The 17,710-nt window shown below is 35.9% G+C and overlaps 2 protein-coding genes across 3 annotated transcripts; one reads left to right on the plus strand and one right to left on the minus strand.

Moving 5' to 3' along the window:
* Positions 1 to 1,384: 1,384 nt before the first annotated feature.
* On the minus strand, positions 1,385 to 7,337 carry LOC128011425 (CTD nuclear envelope phosphatase 1A). Its single transcript, XM_052593796.1, has 8 exons — positions 6,641 to 7,337; positions 5,206 to 5,272; positions 4,791 to 4,909; positions 4,093 to 4,164; positions 3,757 to 3,873; positions 3,492 to 3,603; positions 3,193 to 3,277; positions 1,385 to 2,292 (listed from the first exon to the last, which is right to left on the minus strand). The coding sequence occupies exons 1-8, from the start codon at positions 6,743 to 6,745 to the stop codon at positions 2,232 to 2,234; spliced, it is 738 nt and encodes a 245-aa protein (XP_052449756.1). The 5' UTR covers positions 6,746 to 7,337; the 3' UTR covers positions 1,385 to 2,231.
* A 53-nt stretch (positions 7,338 to 7,390) lies between these two features.
* LOC128011414 (pyruvate dehydrogenase E1 component subunit alpha, mitochondrial) lies at positions 7,391 to 17,140 on the plus strand. 2 transcript variants are annotated; one of them, XM_052593775.1, is made up of 12 exons: positions 7,411 to 7,557; positions 8,806 to 8,826; positions 12,303 to 12,371; positions 12,829 to 13,002; positions 13,649 to 13,775; positions 13,900 to 13,991; positions 14,092 to 14,184; positions 14,358 to 14,513; positions 14,608 to 14,679; positions 14,965 to 15,032; positions 15,773 to 15,881; positions 16,083 to 17,140. In XM_052593775.1, exons 1-12 carry the CDS (start codon positions 7,501 to 7,503, stop codon positions 16,245 to 16,247), a joined length of 1,203 nt encoding a protein of 400 aa, XP_052449735.1. In that variant the 5' UTR covers positions 7,411 to 7,500; the 3' UTR covers positions 16,248 to 17,140. The 2 variants fall into 2 exon arrangements, with proteins under 2 accessions (XP_052449744.1, XP_052449735.1); XM_052593784.1 differs by lacking the exon at positions 8,806 to 8,826 and having other exon boundaries at positions 7,391 to 7,557.
* The last annotated feature ends 570 nt before the right edge of the window (positions 17,141 to 17,710 follow it).

The following is a 17,710-nucleotide window of genomic DNA, read 5'->3' on the forward strand; positions in this document are numbered from 1 at the left end:
AAGTTTGATTAATATTATATTTTGTTGTAATATTATTTGTTGTATCTAAATAAGTTGCATGTATGTATAGGCTATCTGAAATTGTAATGAAAGTAATTATTTCGTTTTCTTTCGATTGTTAAACTATTATTTCTGATTCTGCTTCTGCTTCAGATTAATAAGGCATTGCGCATATCTGAGAACTGATGTCTGTGTGTTTCAGACCCTGTGCACTGAAGTGTATATGACAATAAAGTAGTAAATCTCAATGTATTTATTTTTAAAATGTATTTTAAATAGGCCTATAGGCTCATAGGTTTTTTGTCAAAAAAAAAAAAAAAAAAAAAAATTCACAGCACCCCCTGTTCAAAATTACTTCCCGCGGCCCTGTATACAAGTGATGTGGGGATGGTCCTTTTTCCATGTGATCATTCATATTCAATAGACCTTTTCCCTCGGTTCGATACAACCTTTATTTTACTGTCTATGGATACAACTATAGACCATTTACGCAAAAACCAGAAACACGTCAACGAAGTGTTGTATCGAACCCAGGTGCGTTTGCAGACACCTTATGTCATCGCAAACGCACACGGATTTTTTTTTTGTTATTTTTGGTGCTATTATGCACAGTATAATCATTTATTTTAATTATTTAATTTTAACTTTTAGGAGTGTGTGGAATCAATCGTAATACTGAGAAAAACACCTTTAACATTTTCCAAATGAAGGTCTTAGCAATGCATATTACGAATCAAAAATTACTTTTTGATATGTACAGTAGGAAATTTACAAAATATTTTCATGGAACGTGATCTTTTCTTAATATCCAAATGATTTTTGGCATTAAAAAGAAAAATCAATAATTTTGACCGATATGTATTTTTGGCTATTGCTACAAATATACCCCAGCGACTCCAGAGTGGTTTTGTGGTCCAGGGTCACATATCAGTAATTGACAGGGACAGATCTAAATGTGAGCTTGCAGTCCATTGTAAAAAAAAAAAAAAAAAAAAAAAGGTCTGCCCAAAGACAAAGAAATTCAAATTGAAACATGCTACAATGTTAACAATAAGATGCATTCAGAAAATAGATGGGGCGAAGTTTCGTTTCACGTGGACTTCAAAGTCATTTGTAGTTTTAGTACGTTGAAATATTATACAGAAAATAGAATCAAGTATCTATAGTTCAAGTAAAAATAAAAAATCTGAAGTCTGAATCCTTCACTTGGCAATGTTTAGTTAATCTAAATTATAAACCGATTACAGATCACTCTAAATTGTAATGTAGACACGAATTTTCAGTAAGCTCCCTTGAAACAACGTGTATTATAAAAAGCGCTATACAAATAAATATGAATTGAATTAAAATAACCCCCAAAAAGTGGAACAGGCTGTCATTTCAGTTGTTGACAAAAGGCTCTATTTTATTTTCTGTTTTAGCAGAGTCCTTGTTGCTCAGTGTCGATCTCAGTGGCTGATGTATTCCTATCGAAGCGCATCTAAAAACGTCTTCGAAAACCTCTCTGATTTAACCAGAGGTTTCATATAAGCCATTTTAAAAATACCGAGAATTTATTCCATAAGCTGTAATAATGGACCGTAGTCTCTCCTGCTGATCATAGTTATCTCTACCACAGTATACTATTAGTACAACGGTATTAACGGATCTCAGCTCTTAACATAGAGAAGAGGCCGAGATACCTGAGATGGCAGACAGAAAAAAAAGGAGAGGAAAGATAGAATCTTAGCGAGAGAATGAGTGGGTAAGACCATGTGACCGTTTGTGCTAAGGTCATACGAAACTAAAAAGACAAAGACAGTCATTGAGGAAGTAGGAATAAGTGATTATGAAGTGACTGGTAGTTACAACCAGTTTTCCACCAAAAAAAAAACAAAAAAAAAAAACAAAGGTAAAATTGGAATCGGCTTTCTTCCCCATTCACTCAGAAACACTATCATGCACATGTTGAATCCAACAGCTGTAAGGCAGAGTTTCCATTTTTAAGGAAAAAAATACAACAATAAAATGCTGGCCACTCCATTTTGTCTTGAGTTTATTTGCAATAGCTTCTTCATCATGGTTCTCTCCCTTTCAGTCCTCCCATGTCTTGTAGCATTTCCTCAGAGGAGTCCATATGACTAATGGGAGCTCAGAGTAATGAGAGGCGGACAGTTCCAGCACAGGAGAGACTAACACTTATGGGCAGAGCCATGTAAAAACCAGACGGTGACTGGCCCTGGAAGATACGATCACCAAAGCCGATGCTGGTGGAGATTTCGACTGAGGACGGAGCGAACATCTGAGGTAAACCTAGAAAGGGAGTGAAAACACAACTTACAGATAAAGGTTCCATAACATATAGCAGTCATGTGCAAAAAATCCCAAATACTTTCACTTGTTTTCTGAAGAGAAATAAAGAAACCTGTGGTTTTCAAACTGATTTTTTTTTGCAATCAGGTTTGTCACACTTGTCACACAGAATGCCCTTTTGTATTATGATTTTAATATTTGACTTCTTGGTCTATGTATTAATGCATTAAGGCAGATATCTTAGTCAGCTGTGACTGTTTTGGCTTTTTTTTTTTTTTTTTTGCACCAAGAGCAGCGTGTTTTTAAGATGCTGCGTCAAGTTAAAAAGAGCTGTAAAAATGCCTTGAGAACCCTCCATCTACCTGCATTTGAATGCAAAAACGTGCTTCTTGGTAAGTGTGGTTTGGTGAGGCGTGCTGTCAACAACTGGGGTTGCGCTGACTGCAGACATGTAAAAACATGAGGGTGGAAAGGAATGATCGGAAATCCCAAGCATGTTTATTCTAAACTGATAAAGCAGACAGGCTCATCACAGTGATGAAAACAATCTGGCATCTGTTAAACACATTTCTGCTAAATAATGCCATAAAGCAAGTCTCTTAGACGTCTGGTATTATGTTTCATGGCAGGTGGCCCACACAGAACATGCACTCCCCCCACCCCACATTTTGTCTGCTGACCATTTAAGAAAATCTGTGGGATGAATTTAAAGGGATTGTTCAATCTAAAATCTAAATAGTAGCTAAACACTGCATGAAGATTATGATAAACATGCAAGGGATAGGTGTAGAAAAAATGAAGGGTGTTCAGACTGTGCAGAATTTATATGGCATAAATTCTCTGTAGGCCTAATCATGATTAAGATATTACTATGACCATGACTTAAAGAAATGTTTATACCTCAATGCATCCAACATTGGGAGCAGGTTAAGAAGTGCTGTGTCGCTTGGGTCACTAAACCATGACTTTATAGGTATTGCATTGTCTGAGGGTGAAAACAAATTCAAATTACATTCATAAAACAATTTATTAGACAAAATAACTTGTGCATCTGCTAGTTTTGTCAATAATCGAACAAGATGGATGTAAGCACACGAATAACCACAATTTTAACACCACATTAAGAAAATCAGAGTGGACTCATACTAAATTAAATCCTGATTGTGCTCTCCATTGATGTACAGCTGTAGATCTCTAACCTGGGTGACTTCGATAAGCTCCGGGCGAGTTGTCCAGAATGACTATACTGGAGAGATCGCGGTGTACTACAGATAGATCTTTTATGTAGCTCCCTAAATCCAAAGTACAGTGCTACAAAAAGCAGAAAAGGAAGACAAATGCACAGGTTCAGAAACTGAACAAATAGACATGTAAAAAAATTTCATAGAATCAATCAATAAAATCAATCTGGAATTGGTCCGTAAATACCTTCTCAGGTGAAAATGTGGAGGCAGTGGGTTTTACCTGTCTGTAGTATCTTCTTTTGAGAATATCCCTGTTGTTATCCAGCTTATCTGCTACGGCCGATCCATATATCTCCATACTAGCTGTAAATACTACCAGCTCATACCACTGACTGACCTGACATATACCAACCAGAGGACATACAGATATAAACAGGCATACACACACACACACACACATACATACACAATACTCATTAGAATATTGGTGAAATTTGTCAGAAGAAAAACTAGTGCACGAAGCAAATTCAAGTAAATTGGCAACATTTACTAATAAAAAAAAAAATAATTGTGTAAACGTTTTTACTAATCTGCACAAATGAGATAATTCACTCACCACTTCTAAAAAGAAGTCGACGTGTGGCCTTTTATGGACAAAAAACCTGACTGGGTGTTTGTCTATTACCACCTGAATAAGAGAAAGAAAAAAACAGCAACTTTCAAACATAATCAAAATTGACCTTTTACAAGGCAGCATTTTTTTTTAAACAAACAAAAACACAGTAATATTATGAATGAAATATTATAATTTAAAAATAACTTTTTATTTTAACACATTTTAAAATGTTATTTATTCCTGTGATGCAAAGCTGAATTTTCAGCATCATTAGTCCAGTCTTCAGTGTCACATGATCCTTTAGAAATCCTTCTAATATGCTTGTTTGGTGGCTCAAGTAACACTTATTATTATCATCAATGTTGAAAAACAGTTGTGCTGCTTAATATTTTTTGTGGAAATCATGATACATTTTTCCAGGAATCTTTGATATGAATAGAAAGTTCAAAAGACTGCTTATAAAAAAATAAAAGAAAAAAATGTTCTGTAACATTATAAATCTACATGGTAATCCCTTTACTGTACATTTAAAGCATGCTTGCTTAATAAAAATAAGATTTTTTTTAAATCAGGTATTCAATAGACAGTAAAATGTGTGAAAGTCCTCCACTGTGTGAAATAATCCCTGCATTTCCCAAAAAGCACCAACTACCGAAATAATCTATTAAATCCATTTTCCGAGAGATGCACGCGTGTACCTTGAGGATAAAGTCTGGTGGTGTACCAGGCCTCACTGTAGGTCTAAGAACGCCATCATGGTGAGAGTGAATCAAAGTCTCATCCAGATCCAACACCAATATCTTCCTCTTCACCGCATCTAAGCAGCAAACGGTCAATAAGTGAAAAGTGGTGATTCAACATTCAGAAAGATTAAGACTTCTTTCACTCAATCTGTCTAGTCCTGAGATATATATATATTAGTTAATTCTAATCTCAATTCTTACTCTCACGCAACTTGTAATGTACTTAGATGAAGAATACAACAGATGATTTGATACAACAGATTCTGGGTCACAAATGAGTCCTCAAATAATGCAACACTTCATCCAGCTGTGTGTTAGTAGTTCCCCTAGTGGACAAAACTGCAAATAACAGAAGGGTGAGAGAACTTACTGAGTCTGTTTCTGGAAATAGGGGAAAGAGGTAATGTGTCATAACGCACTGTTTGGTACTGGATTATCTGTGGAAGAAAAGCAGACAAAGACAGAGGCAGTGATGCACATGGTACAATCATGTAGTCTTTTACTTGCTCCCAAAATGCACTCATTCTTATATTCAGACCGATCATACAGAGGACCTACAGAGTTCTGGCTCTTTTCATGATCAGTTTCTCTTTCTAATATTTCCTCTTCTTTGGCCTTTCATCACGCTGGGACGAGGGCATCATATAGCAAACATCTATATGGTCACGCACCTAGAATGGCCCCATACTGCCACTACTGGACTATTAATACACCTCCAAAACAGCTGCCAAAAGTTGTCATAGAAGTGTAAGGCTGGTAGGAATATCAGTGTACTTTTCTTATCTACTTATGTAATGTGACTCTTATGTATAAATAAAATACAAACCGTTTTGTGTGAGTAGAATAAACTTTAAGTTAAAAATACAAACTTTTGGTTCAGGTTGTTATATAAAACAAGTCAAAGTCATTTGGTGTTTCCAGAGAAGCCTGGGTCTTTGGGTGCTATTAGTGCGGTTTAAAATTATAAACCGATTTCCAAGAATACTGTGTTTGTGAAATTATAGTTATGTGAATACTGTATTGTTTCCAGCAATTATTAGAAATGTAAAACAGAATTTAACAAAATATTTATTTGAAGAATAAAACATGTATAATATGTATTTAATAAAATTCTCAGTGGTCATACTGTACTTTAATAGTTTTGGGTCTCTACCTCTTGTCGTGGCAGGCTAAACATATAGTAGGAGGGCCATAGTCCAAAGAAATGAGGACAAACAGCATCATAAACACACACTCCCCCGGGGTTACAGAAGTACAGCTGAAGCATGCACAATCTGAAACCTACCGTGCCAAAGTTTCATTAAACTTTTTTGGATACAATGAGTATGAGTAACTTTAACACAAATCAACAATTAAAGCAGCATAAAACAAATCTAAAGCATATTTCTGTTCTCATATGCCAAGATTGTTTTTAACACATATCTTACATCAGCCAAGCTGAATAGTATGCTTTAAGTTTATTTGCACTGAGGGCCATATAATTTTGCATAAGTGACCGCTCAGTAAAAATATTATCTTTTGCAAAAATCTGCACAGGGATAAAGGAGAAAAATAAACAATAGGCCTGCCTAATCTTATAAATCAGTGCATGAAAACAATATTACTCAAATGACTAAAATAAGTGCTACAAAGTTTCTAACATACCAACAACACCAGTAGCTAATTGTATTTTGAAGATAAGTTGAGTTCAGTTTAATTTTTGAATAAAGGTGTATATTAAAATAAAGAAAATGTATTGTTTACAGATGACAGGTCAGAATACATTATATAGAGAAGAGAACAGATAAACGTGTTGACTTGCTCACCGTTCGTAGATGCTTCCTGAGGATGTATAAAATGAAACTCCATATTCTAGACGTCACTCCGAGGAAGGTGCGAATCCCGAGTAAACACTGACGAGTTTTCAACATGCTGACAGTCGATGAACGGCGCAGAGGTGAATCATAGAAGAGATTCACAATCTCCACTAGAGACCGATGATTTCAGAGGAGCTGGGAGTAGGGCTGCAGCTAATCACTTCGGCTAACCACTTCCCGCCACTTCTTTGCTTTTAAAGTAACGCGAGCGAGGCTAGCCAAACTACAGAATCCGAAGACTCTGCTGCACTTGGACCAGCCAGTGTCACAAAACTGCTAAAATGTTAAACGTCTCAAAGCGTGTAGCCACGCACGCACTCAAACCAACCTCTGCAATCAAGGGCTAACTGGACTTGGATTTCATTGGCAGGGCAGCTAGCTCTGGATCTAAGCAGCTCTACAACAAATGATCCCTCCTCGGATTGACGACTCTTGTGCTCGACAGGTTCAATGTTAATCTCGAGACCTCAGACAAATGGCAAAGTACGCCAAAAGTCCAATAAGAAGCCATCAAATTCGTTTCAGTACATATCCGGGAGCAAACTGTGAGCCGCCATCAGTACTTTGGTTTCGTCACTTCCGAGAAACAACAAACGTGTCATCAGCATAGACGGTGTAAAAAAAAAAAAAACAGCTGATGTAATGTGGCCTCTGGCCAGCAGGGGGCAGTATTTTCAACGCGCTGTGCAGCGAATCTGCTGCGTCTGGAACTGTAAACTCGTTCGCTTGACGCTGGGCTGGTTTGTGTGAGAGGAAGACTGACTGACTGAGGGTGATCTGTTCCTGGTTAGCTGTGGGTTAATAATAATATGCAAAAAATGCTAACTATAATATCTAACGTTCTGAGGGGCAGCGCCAGCAGGAACGTAAGTATTTTATCTTTTGAGTCATAAAAAAAAGCTGTTTTGCTTAGTAAAGCAAATGTACGAATGTTTTGACGGCTAATGTAGCGCTCATGCGATGTTGACCTTGCAGGGTAACGTACGCAAGGCCCGGCTGACACCCTTCTAAAGACACATTGTTGTTAAATTCTCATGTTGGTGCTGGTTATTTCACGTTAACCAACGTAGTATTTCTTTTTATTATTGATGTAAACATAATCAGATATTTTACTACTTGTTTAAAGTGATTTAGCTTGGCTAGCTAGCTAAAATGCACTGGGAGTGTAACGTCTAAAACTAGCAAGGCAACGAAATGTCACTGAAATAACCTATAATGAAACACTGTAACAAATGAGAAACAATGGACTGTTCATAAAACCCTTGGTTTTCAGTAGAAGTTTGCTGCCGTAATTGTCTGTCGGAAATAAAAGGTGACCTCAGTGAGAGAGACAGTCTGTCTTTCTTCATATTTACTGACCAGTGGCAGATGTCCAGATGGTTGATGTTCAGTTTTATGCAACATTTAGTGGACAGCAACGTTTTAGTCTGTTTCTAAAAGTTTAGTATTAATAGTTTAATGCCACTCAGTCCTTGTAAATCCCTAGTGTCGAAAATATAAAAAAATCTAATATATTGTTGTTGTTGTTGTTATTATTAATAAGCAATATTAAAATTAATTTAGCGCCATATTTTTCCTAACCACATTATAACTAACTTTAAAGACACTTTAAAAACACACTAATTTAATTTTAGTTGTATTTAAACAATTGGCCAGTCACTTTTTTTTACTATACACTTCTATGCACTATTGCCGTAGTTTGATATGTGAATGTTTTTTCTTGTTTTTGAGCCAAAATCTAAAAATCTAACAAAACAAGAAAGGAATATTTTGATGTCTTTCCCTAGATGTCATTAAAAGTCGCGGTTTTAGAGTTTATATCTCTAACGAGAGTATTTTTTTCCCCCCACTCTAACTGTGACCTTAAGTCTAATAATATAAGATTTGTTGACACAATGAAATGGATGGCATTGCTTTGTTGGCACAATAAAATGTAATTTAGCAGAACAAGACAAGCATCTTCCTGTTCATGAAAATGATTATCTTCTCATCTTCTTTTGCTTTCTCTCTCAATCTCTTTTTCTTAACTAATTCTCATATCTTTCTCTCTGTCTCTCTTTCTCTCTCTTTCAATATCACTTTTTTTTTTTACTGTTTCATGGGCTGCCTTTAAGGGAGCCGAGCTGGTATCAGAGGTAAGAGATGGTCGTCTTAGAAATGTGCTTATTGACTTGACATTTGTGCCATCTGCTGTTTGCTTTAAAAAAAACAAAAACTATTTTTTAAGATAGTTTTTTATTATTTTTGTGGTTATGAAAATTATTTTGCTTATAATTATTTTTCTACAAAGACTTTCTTCCTCACTTATGATTTTTAGAGCATACTCTCTTCCAATCACTGGTTTTGACATATTAAACATGCTTCTGCTACATGCTTTTTACTTATTTCTAAAATATTGTGGCAGTTGTGGGTTTGAGGGAAATAATTCTGCTCCGTTTGCTCAGGTCAATTACTACTGCTCACATCTTCCCTTAAATATCTCTCTCTCTCTCTCGCTCTGAGACACACACACACACACACACACACACACACACACACACACACAGAGACATATGTACATGAAAAACCTGTTTGAGTTCTGTTGCGGTTCTTAGGTATTTGAATTTGAGATAATTTGGCCAATATTACGTGTTCATGTGATTTAACAAAGATGTCTGTAGCAGTTCTAAAAGTTGAAAACAGCTTTGTCAGTGGATACAATTTGTAGTTAATTCTGAGTAAATATTGCATAATATTTTATAATTAAATTCAATTTTCATTATTAAATTGGATGTGTGGATATCAGCATTATATTGATTATCGGGCACTCTGCTGTCTAGATCTCGGTATCAACATCAGCCGTTTTGACCATTTGAATGTTATCTGGCTGGTAGCCATCAACAGTTGTTTATTGCCTGTGAGTAGCATAGTGTAGGTTAGCATAAATTAGATTTTTATTGGTTTAGTGCAGTAAAATGTCTTCTTTGTGGTCTCTAAACACCTAAAAGTCTCATTTTGCTCCTTTAAACTTGCCCTTTTTATGGCCTTCTAAATCTGACCCTCTGGAGTGACCTGTGTCCTTCTTTTTACAGTCCTCCACTCTCCGGGCCGTTCTGCAGCTCCTGGCGGTCCAGAGCGAATATGCTAATTTGACCGCTCCACATGACCATGATCCTGACCCTCCTTCGTGTTTAAAAGATAAACAACCCGAAAGCCCTTTAGTTTCCCCTCCATTAACACCGATACCTTCAAACGCTCCCGTAGAATATAAAGCTTTAGGACACACCAGCAGTGGCCAGTCTTCAGGAGACTCAGGACCACATGACAGACCTCAAACAGATGTTGTTTCCTCTGAGGTTATTGCTCAGAAAGAAAGTTATGTGGAACCAGTGATGACCAATGGTTCATCCACCTCAGAAAAATTAAACACGTTTACTCTGGTTACAGAAAGAATATTAGAAAGAGAAAAACCTACATTTGAAAAGATCATCAGTCCTATTATAGATGTTCCTCCATCACCTGCCCTAATTACAGTTAAGTCTCTTATTAACCCAGCCACCAGCCCAGCACAGTTAACCCTTGAAGTAGCTAACAGCAGTTTTACCCTAACCAGCACACACCCCATTGCGTCCAATTGTCCCCCACCAGCCGGGAGCCTCCTGGGCCTTGATAATTCCTCCCCAGAGATCACCCACTGCCAGGCTGAAGAGACTCCCTTACCAGAGCCACAGCTTGCTGTGAGTACTGGCAGCCCCTATATATAAAATACACTACCTCTTTCATATTATAAGTATTCACAGCTTAACATAATTTTTAACGCTCCTTATGGAGTATTGCATGCCCCTTTCACTTTACACAGAGCACTTGAAATCTCCAGCTCACAAAGCTTCGGCCAGTGACTCTTCAATCACTAACTTTATTCGTTCTTTGTTACTGTTACATACCATACCATATGTTGTAAGCACATAAGCAAAAGATATGTTAAAGTGCTCCGCATGTTGGTCCCACATCTAATTGTCGATGGATTCCTTGTGATTAGGGATGTCAATTTTCGATTTTCAATTTTTTCGATTTTCTTCATTTAAATAAAAAAAAAACAATTAATCCATTAATCTTTAACCTAATGCTGCAAAATGCGTCTATTGCAGCGGCACAGTCACTGGAATGACAGGATGTCTCAAAATATATTTGACATAATTTTACTGACCACTAAACGTGCCTCTTTAAATGGTTTCCTGGTGCTCGTTTTTGTAATTTAAAGCACAATTGCAATGTTTTCAACTGACATTATGGAATTTAAAATAAAATTATCTCATACGTAACTGTGGCTGTGCTGTGCAGTCAGAGAATTGCTTCCATCACCGATGCTGCAAAACACTGTTTCTCAATGATCGTGACCGTGTGTGCGTGCAGACGAGGACCGAGCGAGCACGGGTTTGACTAGATTTGGAGGTTATTGCTCACGTCTCATTCGGCACAAATCCAAATGTTTACATATTTGCAATGGTTTGAATGTTAAACTATTATTAATAATGTAAACTACTAGGTTTGTACTTTACACGCATTCACATATAGACGAAAAAGATCAACTCAACTCAAGTCTGCTTTATTGTCAATTCTTCCACATGTACATACATACAGAGAATCATAATTGCGTTACAGTAGAGCCTAAAAATCTAGATCAAATATAAGATACAGCTATACAATAAGGGAATGTAAAAAAGACGTATGATAAAATTTAATTAAAAATAAAGTTAAATAAAGCAAAGCACGGCACATGGCAGATAGTGCAAATCAGTGAAGTGAACAAACAGTGCAGATAAAAAGATGAATACAATAAAAATTCAACATTTTAAAAATTCATCCTCTTCACATGAGAAAAAGCGTCCTTGGCATAACAGCAGAGTTGACTGTTGAAGTTGAATAGCTGAGACATTAAAGAAAGAAAAAAAAAAACACACTTTGGAATAAGATATAATCCGCAAAAGTGTTTACTTTTATTTGTGCACTCACAATAAAAAAAACCTGAAGATTTGTAAAATATTATAAAATAAAGCAAACAAATAAAATGTGCATTTAATTCTTTCCTTTCCGTAAACTTGTTTATGGAGCGCTGTTAAACACTTCTGTTTTAAATCAAAGCACACGATATGAAACGGTTATCTGGTGAAATGACTTAGCTACTACATTTCTATTGCTTTTCCAGTCAATCATCAATAAATCGTTGACATCCCTACTTGTGATGTTTCAGTTTTCGACATGCAACCCTATAGTCTTAAGAGATGTGCAAAGTCAGTGTAGATGGTGTCAGTTTTTCACATCTAGCACTGAGTGTTGATTTATTGGTATTAGATTGCAGGTTTGTTTATGTAGTTGTTGGGTAAAATTGCATTGGTTATGTACATCGGATTATTACAGATATATTTCATAGTCTCCTGACTTGCTTCCTGTTTCAGACAGAGTGTTTTTGACCGGGCTTAGTTACATCTCAGTTCCTGTCAGATCTGTGTGTGTGTGTCTGTGTTTCCATGTGACTGCTATTTTTTTTTTTAATCATCTTCACTTCACTTTTTTTCAGTAGAGGATTTAAAAAAAAATTATTTTCTATTATTTTTTTATATATGTTTCATAGGGTGCAAGAGTGGTGGTATCTGCCAGGACCTATGCAGACTTTACCCCTCAGGCCACCTTTGATATTAAGGTGAGTTTATCACATCAGCAGTTACTTAATTTATTATATATATATATATATATATATATATATATATATATATATATATATATTTGAAAGAAATGAATATAAAATTTATCAGTTTTCATAAAAATTTTAACCGCACAACTGCTTTCAACACTGATACTAAGAAATATTTTTTGAGTACCAAATGAGCATTTTAGAATGATTTCTGAAAGATCATGTGACACCGAAGACTGGAGTAATTATGCTGAAAATTCAGCTTTACCGTCACAGGAATAAATAAAAAATTTAAATATTCACAATATTACTGTTTTTAGTTCTAATATAAAAAAATGCAGCTTTAGTGAGCAGACTTCTTTCAAAAACAATAAAAATCTTACTGACCCTAAGCTTTTGAACTTTTGCACTGTGCATTTTATTGTATCTTAATGCATTTGAAAGCTTTTTATGTATTTTTTGGCAGAAATGTGACTTGCACAAGCTGGAGGAGGGCCCACCACTGCAGGCCGTGCTTACAAGAGAGGAGGGGCTTCAGTACTACCGCACAATGCAGACCATGAGACGTATGGAGCTCAAGGCCGATCAGCTCTACAAGCAGAAGATCATCAGGGGCTTCTGTCACCTTTATGATGGACAGGTGCCATGTGCACTACACACACACAGACAGAAGATTGTCAGAGACTCGGAGCACTCACTTTTGCCAGTGTAAAATAGTCAAATTTAAAGGGTTAGTTCACCCAAAAATAAAAATGTCATTAATGACACCCTCATGTCGTTCCAAACCCGTGAGACCTCCGTTTATCTTCAGAACACAGTATATGATATTTTTGATTTAGTCCTCCATTGAAACTGTTTGTACGGTATACTGTCCATGAATAAAGTCGTAATTTTTGTTAGTTTTGGACCAAAATGTATTTTCGATACTTCAACAAATTCTAACTGATCCTCTGATGACACATGGACTTCTTTGATGATGTTTTTCTTACCTTTCTGGACATGGACAGTATACTGTACACTCATTTTCAATGGAGGGACAGAAAGCTTTTGGACTAAATCTAAAATATCTTAAACTGTGTTCTGAAGATGAACAGAAGTCTTACGGGTTTGGAACGACATGAGGGTAAGTCATTAATGACCTCATTTTCATTTGTGGGTGAACTAACCCTTTAAGATTTATTATAGGTTTTGATTCGCATGGTTGCAAATGTCATTTGTAATCGGTTTAAATGTTGACAACTTGGTGAAGACAGAAACACTTACAAGTACATTGTGTTCTCTAACAGGAAGCATGTGCGGTTGGTATCGAGGCAGGTATTAATCTATCAGACCATCTTATCACAGCGTATCGTGCTCACGGGTACACTCTCACTAGAGGTGGCACTGTTCGTGAGATCATGGCAGAGCTCACCGGTGAGAACAACAAAACCCACAGCTTAAAGTTGTGATCTCTTACAAATGTATCTCTTGTTTGTTTGTTTTTTTATTTATTTGTTTCTTCTGTCCCTCTTTCTGTGTGTCTCTATTTCTCCATCAGGCCGTAGAGGAGGTATTGCTAAAGGAAAGGGAGGGTCTATGCATATGTACACTAAAAATTTTTATGGAGGAAATGGAATTGTGGGAGCTCAGGTACTTTAAATGAATCGACTGGAGTACCTTATGAATAGAGAGCTGGTATCAATACTGATTAAGTATTAAACCATTCATATTACACATGTTTGTATCCCAGGTGCCTCTTGGGGCAGGTGTAGCGTTGGCCTGCAAATACCTGGGCAAGAATGAGCTGTGTGTCTGTCTCTATGGTGATGGTGCTGCAAATCAGGTAAGGCACTTCTACGCAACAGTCGAGTATTCACCTGCTGCGAATCCTAATAACATTTCACACTGTCCATGTACTGCTTTACCTTATGTTCTAACTTGTGCATTATGATGGGTCTATAGCAGTGGATGTACAGGGAGGTTTCACACATGCTTTTTTTGCACATGGTTCTGCAGGGTCAGATCTTTGAGACGTATAATATGGCATCTCTGTGGAAGCTGCCTTGCATCTTCATTTGCGAGAATAACAAATATGGCATGGGTACTTCTGTGGAGAGAGCAGCTGCTAGTACTGACTACTACAAGAGAGGCGATTTCATCCCTGGATTGAGGGTAAGATGCAGGATGGACATGTCACCATGCTTTTACTTGTATCAATTTACTCTTTATGTCAGAATATCTTCTCACCCTTTCTCTGGCATTGTAGTTGGATGGCATGGACGTTCTTTGTGTGAGGGAGGCCACCAAATTTGCTGCTGAACACTGCAGATCAGGAAAGGTGAGCACTGGTTTGATTTATTTTTTAAATTTTAGGAATGGAAAAAAAATATTATTTGCCCTATATATATATATATATATATATATATATATATATATATATATATATATATATATATATATATATATATATATATATATATATATATATATATATAGGCAGTTCCACAGTGGCAACATATAATTGTTACACCTCTTATAAAATATTGTTTTCTGTTTGCAGATATACTCATAGGATAAAAGCATTAATGTAGCAATAATAAACACCTGAAATGTATATTCATAGGGTCCTATTCTGATGGAGCTGCAGACCTATCGTTACCACGGACACAGTATGAGCGACCCAGGAGTCAGGTAATATTTTATATAATCTCAACCAAAGCTCACCACTGCTTAAAACAACAATCAGACCTCCTGATTTATATTTAAACAGCGGTGTAGAAAAAAAAGGTCTTCGTTATACAGTGAGCAATACTTTAAAGTAATTATTTTTATATCTAAACTGCTTTACCATGGGAAACATAATCATTCAAATGTTTGGAATCAGTAAGATGTTATTTTTTTTTATGTTTTTGAATGAAGTCTCTTAAGCTCACCAAGGCTGCATTTATTAGATTAAAATACAGTAATATTGTGAAATGTTATAAAAATTTGAAATAAGTTTTCTATTTTATTATATTTTAAAATGTAATTTATTCCTGTGATGGCAAAGCTGAATTTTCATCAGCCATTACTCCAGTCTTCAGTGTCACATGATCCTGCAGAAATCATTCGAATACACTAGTTTTGGTGCTCTGGAAACATTTCTTATTCAGTGTTTAAAATGGTTGCTAAATAATTTGTGAAAAAGATGATACTGAAAAATATTTTTTTTTACTGTAACTTTTGATAAATGTGATCTGTCCTTACTGCAGAAGTATCAATTTATTAAAAAACAACAAAAAACAAAGGTGTAATTCGCATAGCTCTACTTACTATTACTGAAACCCAGTAAAATTCCTGATTGTTTTTCTATATACCAATTGTTTTCTTTTTCTGTTAGTGCTCCTCCCATATGTGACAACATTTGTTGTTCTTCTAAATTGTTCTCATAGTTACCGCACACGTGAGGAGATCCAGGAGGTGCGCAGTAAGAGTGACCCCATCTCAATGCTGAAGGATCGCATGCTGAGCAACAACATGGCCAGCGTGGAGGAGCTTAAGGTGAGACGGCACATGCTTACGAGAGACAGACTGAAGTAGGACACAATCATCGAGACAGTCACAGTTGGACATGAGTGTAAAAGAGTCAGTCAGACTGGTGTATAAGGATAGGGATTACTCCGTTATACTGAAGAATGTGAGTTTTTCGATCTGGAAGATGGACATTTCTGCAGTTTCACTAAACACTGACACCTTTTACAGGAGATTGATGTCGAAGTAAGGAAGGAGATTGAAGATGCCGCTCAGTTTGCCACCACAGACCCTGAGCCTCCACTGGATGATCTTTGCAACCACATCTTCTACAATGACCATCCTATGGAAGTGCGTGGCATCAACCCCTGGTCCAAGCTCAAGTCTGTCAGCTAAATCGCCTTCTTTATCATCCTAAGTCCCCTCCTCCTCCAGTTGATCCTCTACTGTTGGAGCCCACAGAAAAATATGATCTCCTCCGATGTGGCTATAAATTTCATAGACAGTTATTGGGAAACTCTCTCAGCCACACTGTGATAAGTTGCCTCATTTCACATGTTATCATTGGCTTGTTTTCTTGTTGTCTTCATCAGCTACAATTCTGACCCAATACTGATATTTTTTCATCTTATATTAGAAATATATATCATATAAATAATGTAATATGTGCACACACACCCCTCTCAATTTTTACATCAACAGGAGTGACTAAATATTTAAATAATTTGACTAAATATTTAAAGGGAAATGTTTATTAACATTTATAAATTGTAAACATGTGGCCATATTACAAACATTTGGTGTGATATTTATGGGATTTAAAATAGGAATTTTTAATTTTGGTTGTTTCTCAAGTGTTTGAGTGTTTAAACAAAAAATGCAAATGAAAACCAAGATGAATAAGATTGAAATTAAAAAGCTTAAAATAAACCGCTTTCACTCTCTTGACCGTTTATTTAAAACTGGGTTTATGTTGTCATGTGTATATATACTATGAAAAAATGCTTTTGTTACAAACAATGTTACTGGGGATAAAACTTCACATTTGGCAATGCCAGTGTATTAATGGTTGTTTTAATAGAATTTTTGTTTAAAATCTCTGATAATTGGGAAAGTAACAATTGTTGCAGTTTATACGTTAGGATGCTGTTGAGATGTTAAAGGGGGCATGGGGGTCACAGCTTAAAACATGCTGTATTGATCAGGATGAGTCAACAAGATCAGCCAATGTATGTCATCCAATGAGGTCTTTATACCATAAAACAGCAAATAAATATTTCAAATACAAACTTTTGTTGTGAGTAGATGTTTTTATGTTGTTACCTTCTGACGTTTGATTTACAGGTTATACTTTTTAGAAAGTAAGGCCTTTTAGTGTAATTCTACAAATCTCCCCCTTCCTTTCATATCTTTTGTCAAATGTAAAGTTTTTTTTTTTCCTTTTTAATTCTAGTAAACAAACAAGCTAAAAAATAGCTTTTACATTGTTATTAATATTTCAAGATGACTACTTACTGGTCTGAAGCATCATTTACTTGATTATCTAGTCCTCTTTCTTTATATATATATATATATATATATATATATATATATATATATATATATATATATATATATATATGAGCAAGAAAAGAACCCTTTTTTAATCCTCAAATCAGCTTTTTTTAAGCCCTCTGGCAGGCTACTGCTGGATGAGCGAGTATAGTTGTGTTTTTATTTCCATCCATCTGCAGTTTTTTTTTTTTTTGCTTATGCACTTTATTTATTAAAAAGTGTCACATGTGTGTTTTTCTTATGGAGGACTTACGAGATGAAGCCATGTGGATGCTACACAAGGACGAGATTTAAACAGATTTGAT

The sequence above is a fragment of the Carassius gibelio genome, chromosome A5 (genome assembly GCF_023724105.1).
Source record: "Carassius gibelio isolate Cgi1373 ecotype wild population from Czech Republic chromosome A5, carGib1.2-hapl.c, whole genome shotgun sequence".
NCBI lineage: Eukaryota > Metazoa > Chordata > Actinopteri > Cypriniformes > Cyprinidae > Carassius > Carassius gibelio.

Bases quoted from the DNA above. Each gene is read 5' to 3' on its own strand.
- LOC128011414 (XM_052593775.1), top strand. From the start codon at position 7,501: ATGCAAAAAATGCTAACTATAATATCTAACGTTCTGAGGGGCAGCGCC. The intron at 8,827-12,302 runs GTAAGAGATGGT...TATGTTTCATAG, and splicing joins GAGCCGAGCTGGTATCAGAG to GGTGCAAGAGTGGTGGTATC. The intron at 14,680-14,964 runs GTGAGCACTGGT...GTATATTCATAG, and splicing joins AACACTGCAGATCAGGAAAG to GGTCCTATTCTGATGGAGCT.
- LOC128011425 (XM_052593796.1), bottom strand. From the start codon at position 6,745: ATGTTGAAAACTCGTCAGTGTTTACTCGGGATTCGCACCTTCCTCGGA. The intron at 3,604-3,756 runs GTAAAACCCACT...TGCTTTTTGTAG, and splicing joins AAAGAAGATACTACAGACAG to CACTGTACTTTGGATTTAGG. The intron at 3,278-3,491 runs GTTAGAGATCTA...TTTCACCCTCAG, and splicing joins AGCTTATCGAAGTCACCCAG to ACAATGCAATACCTATAAAG.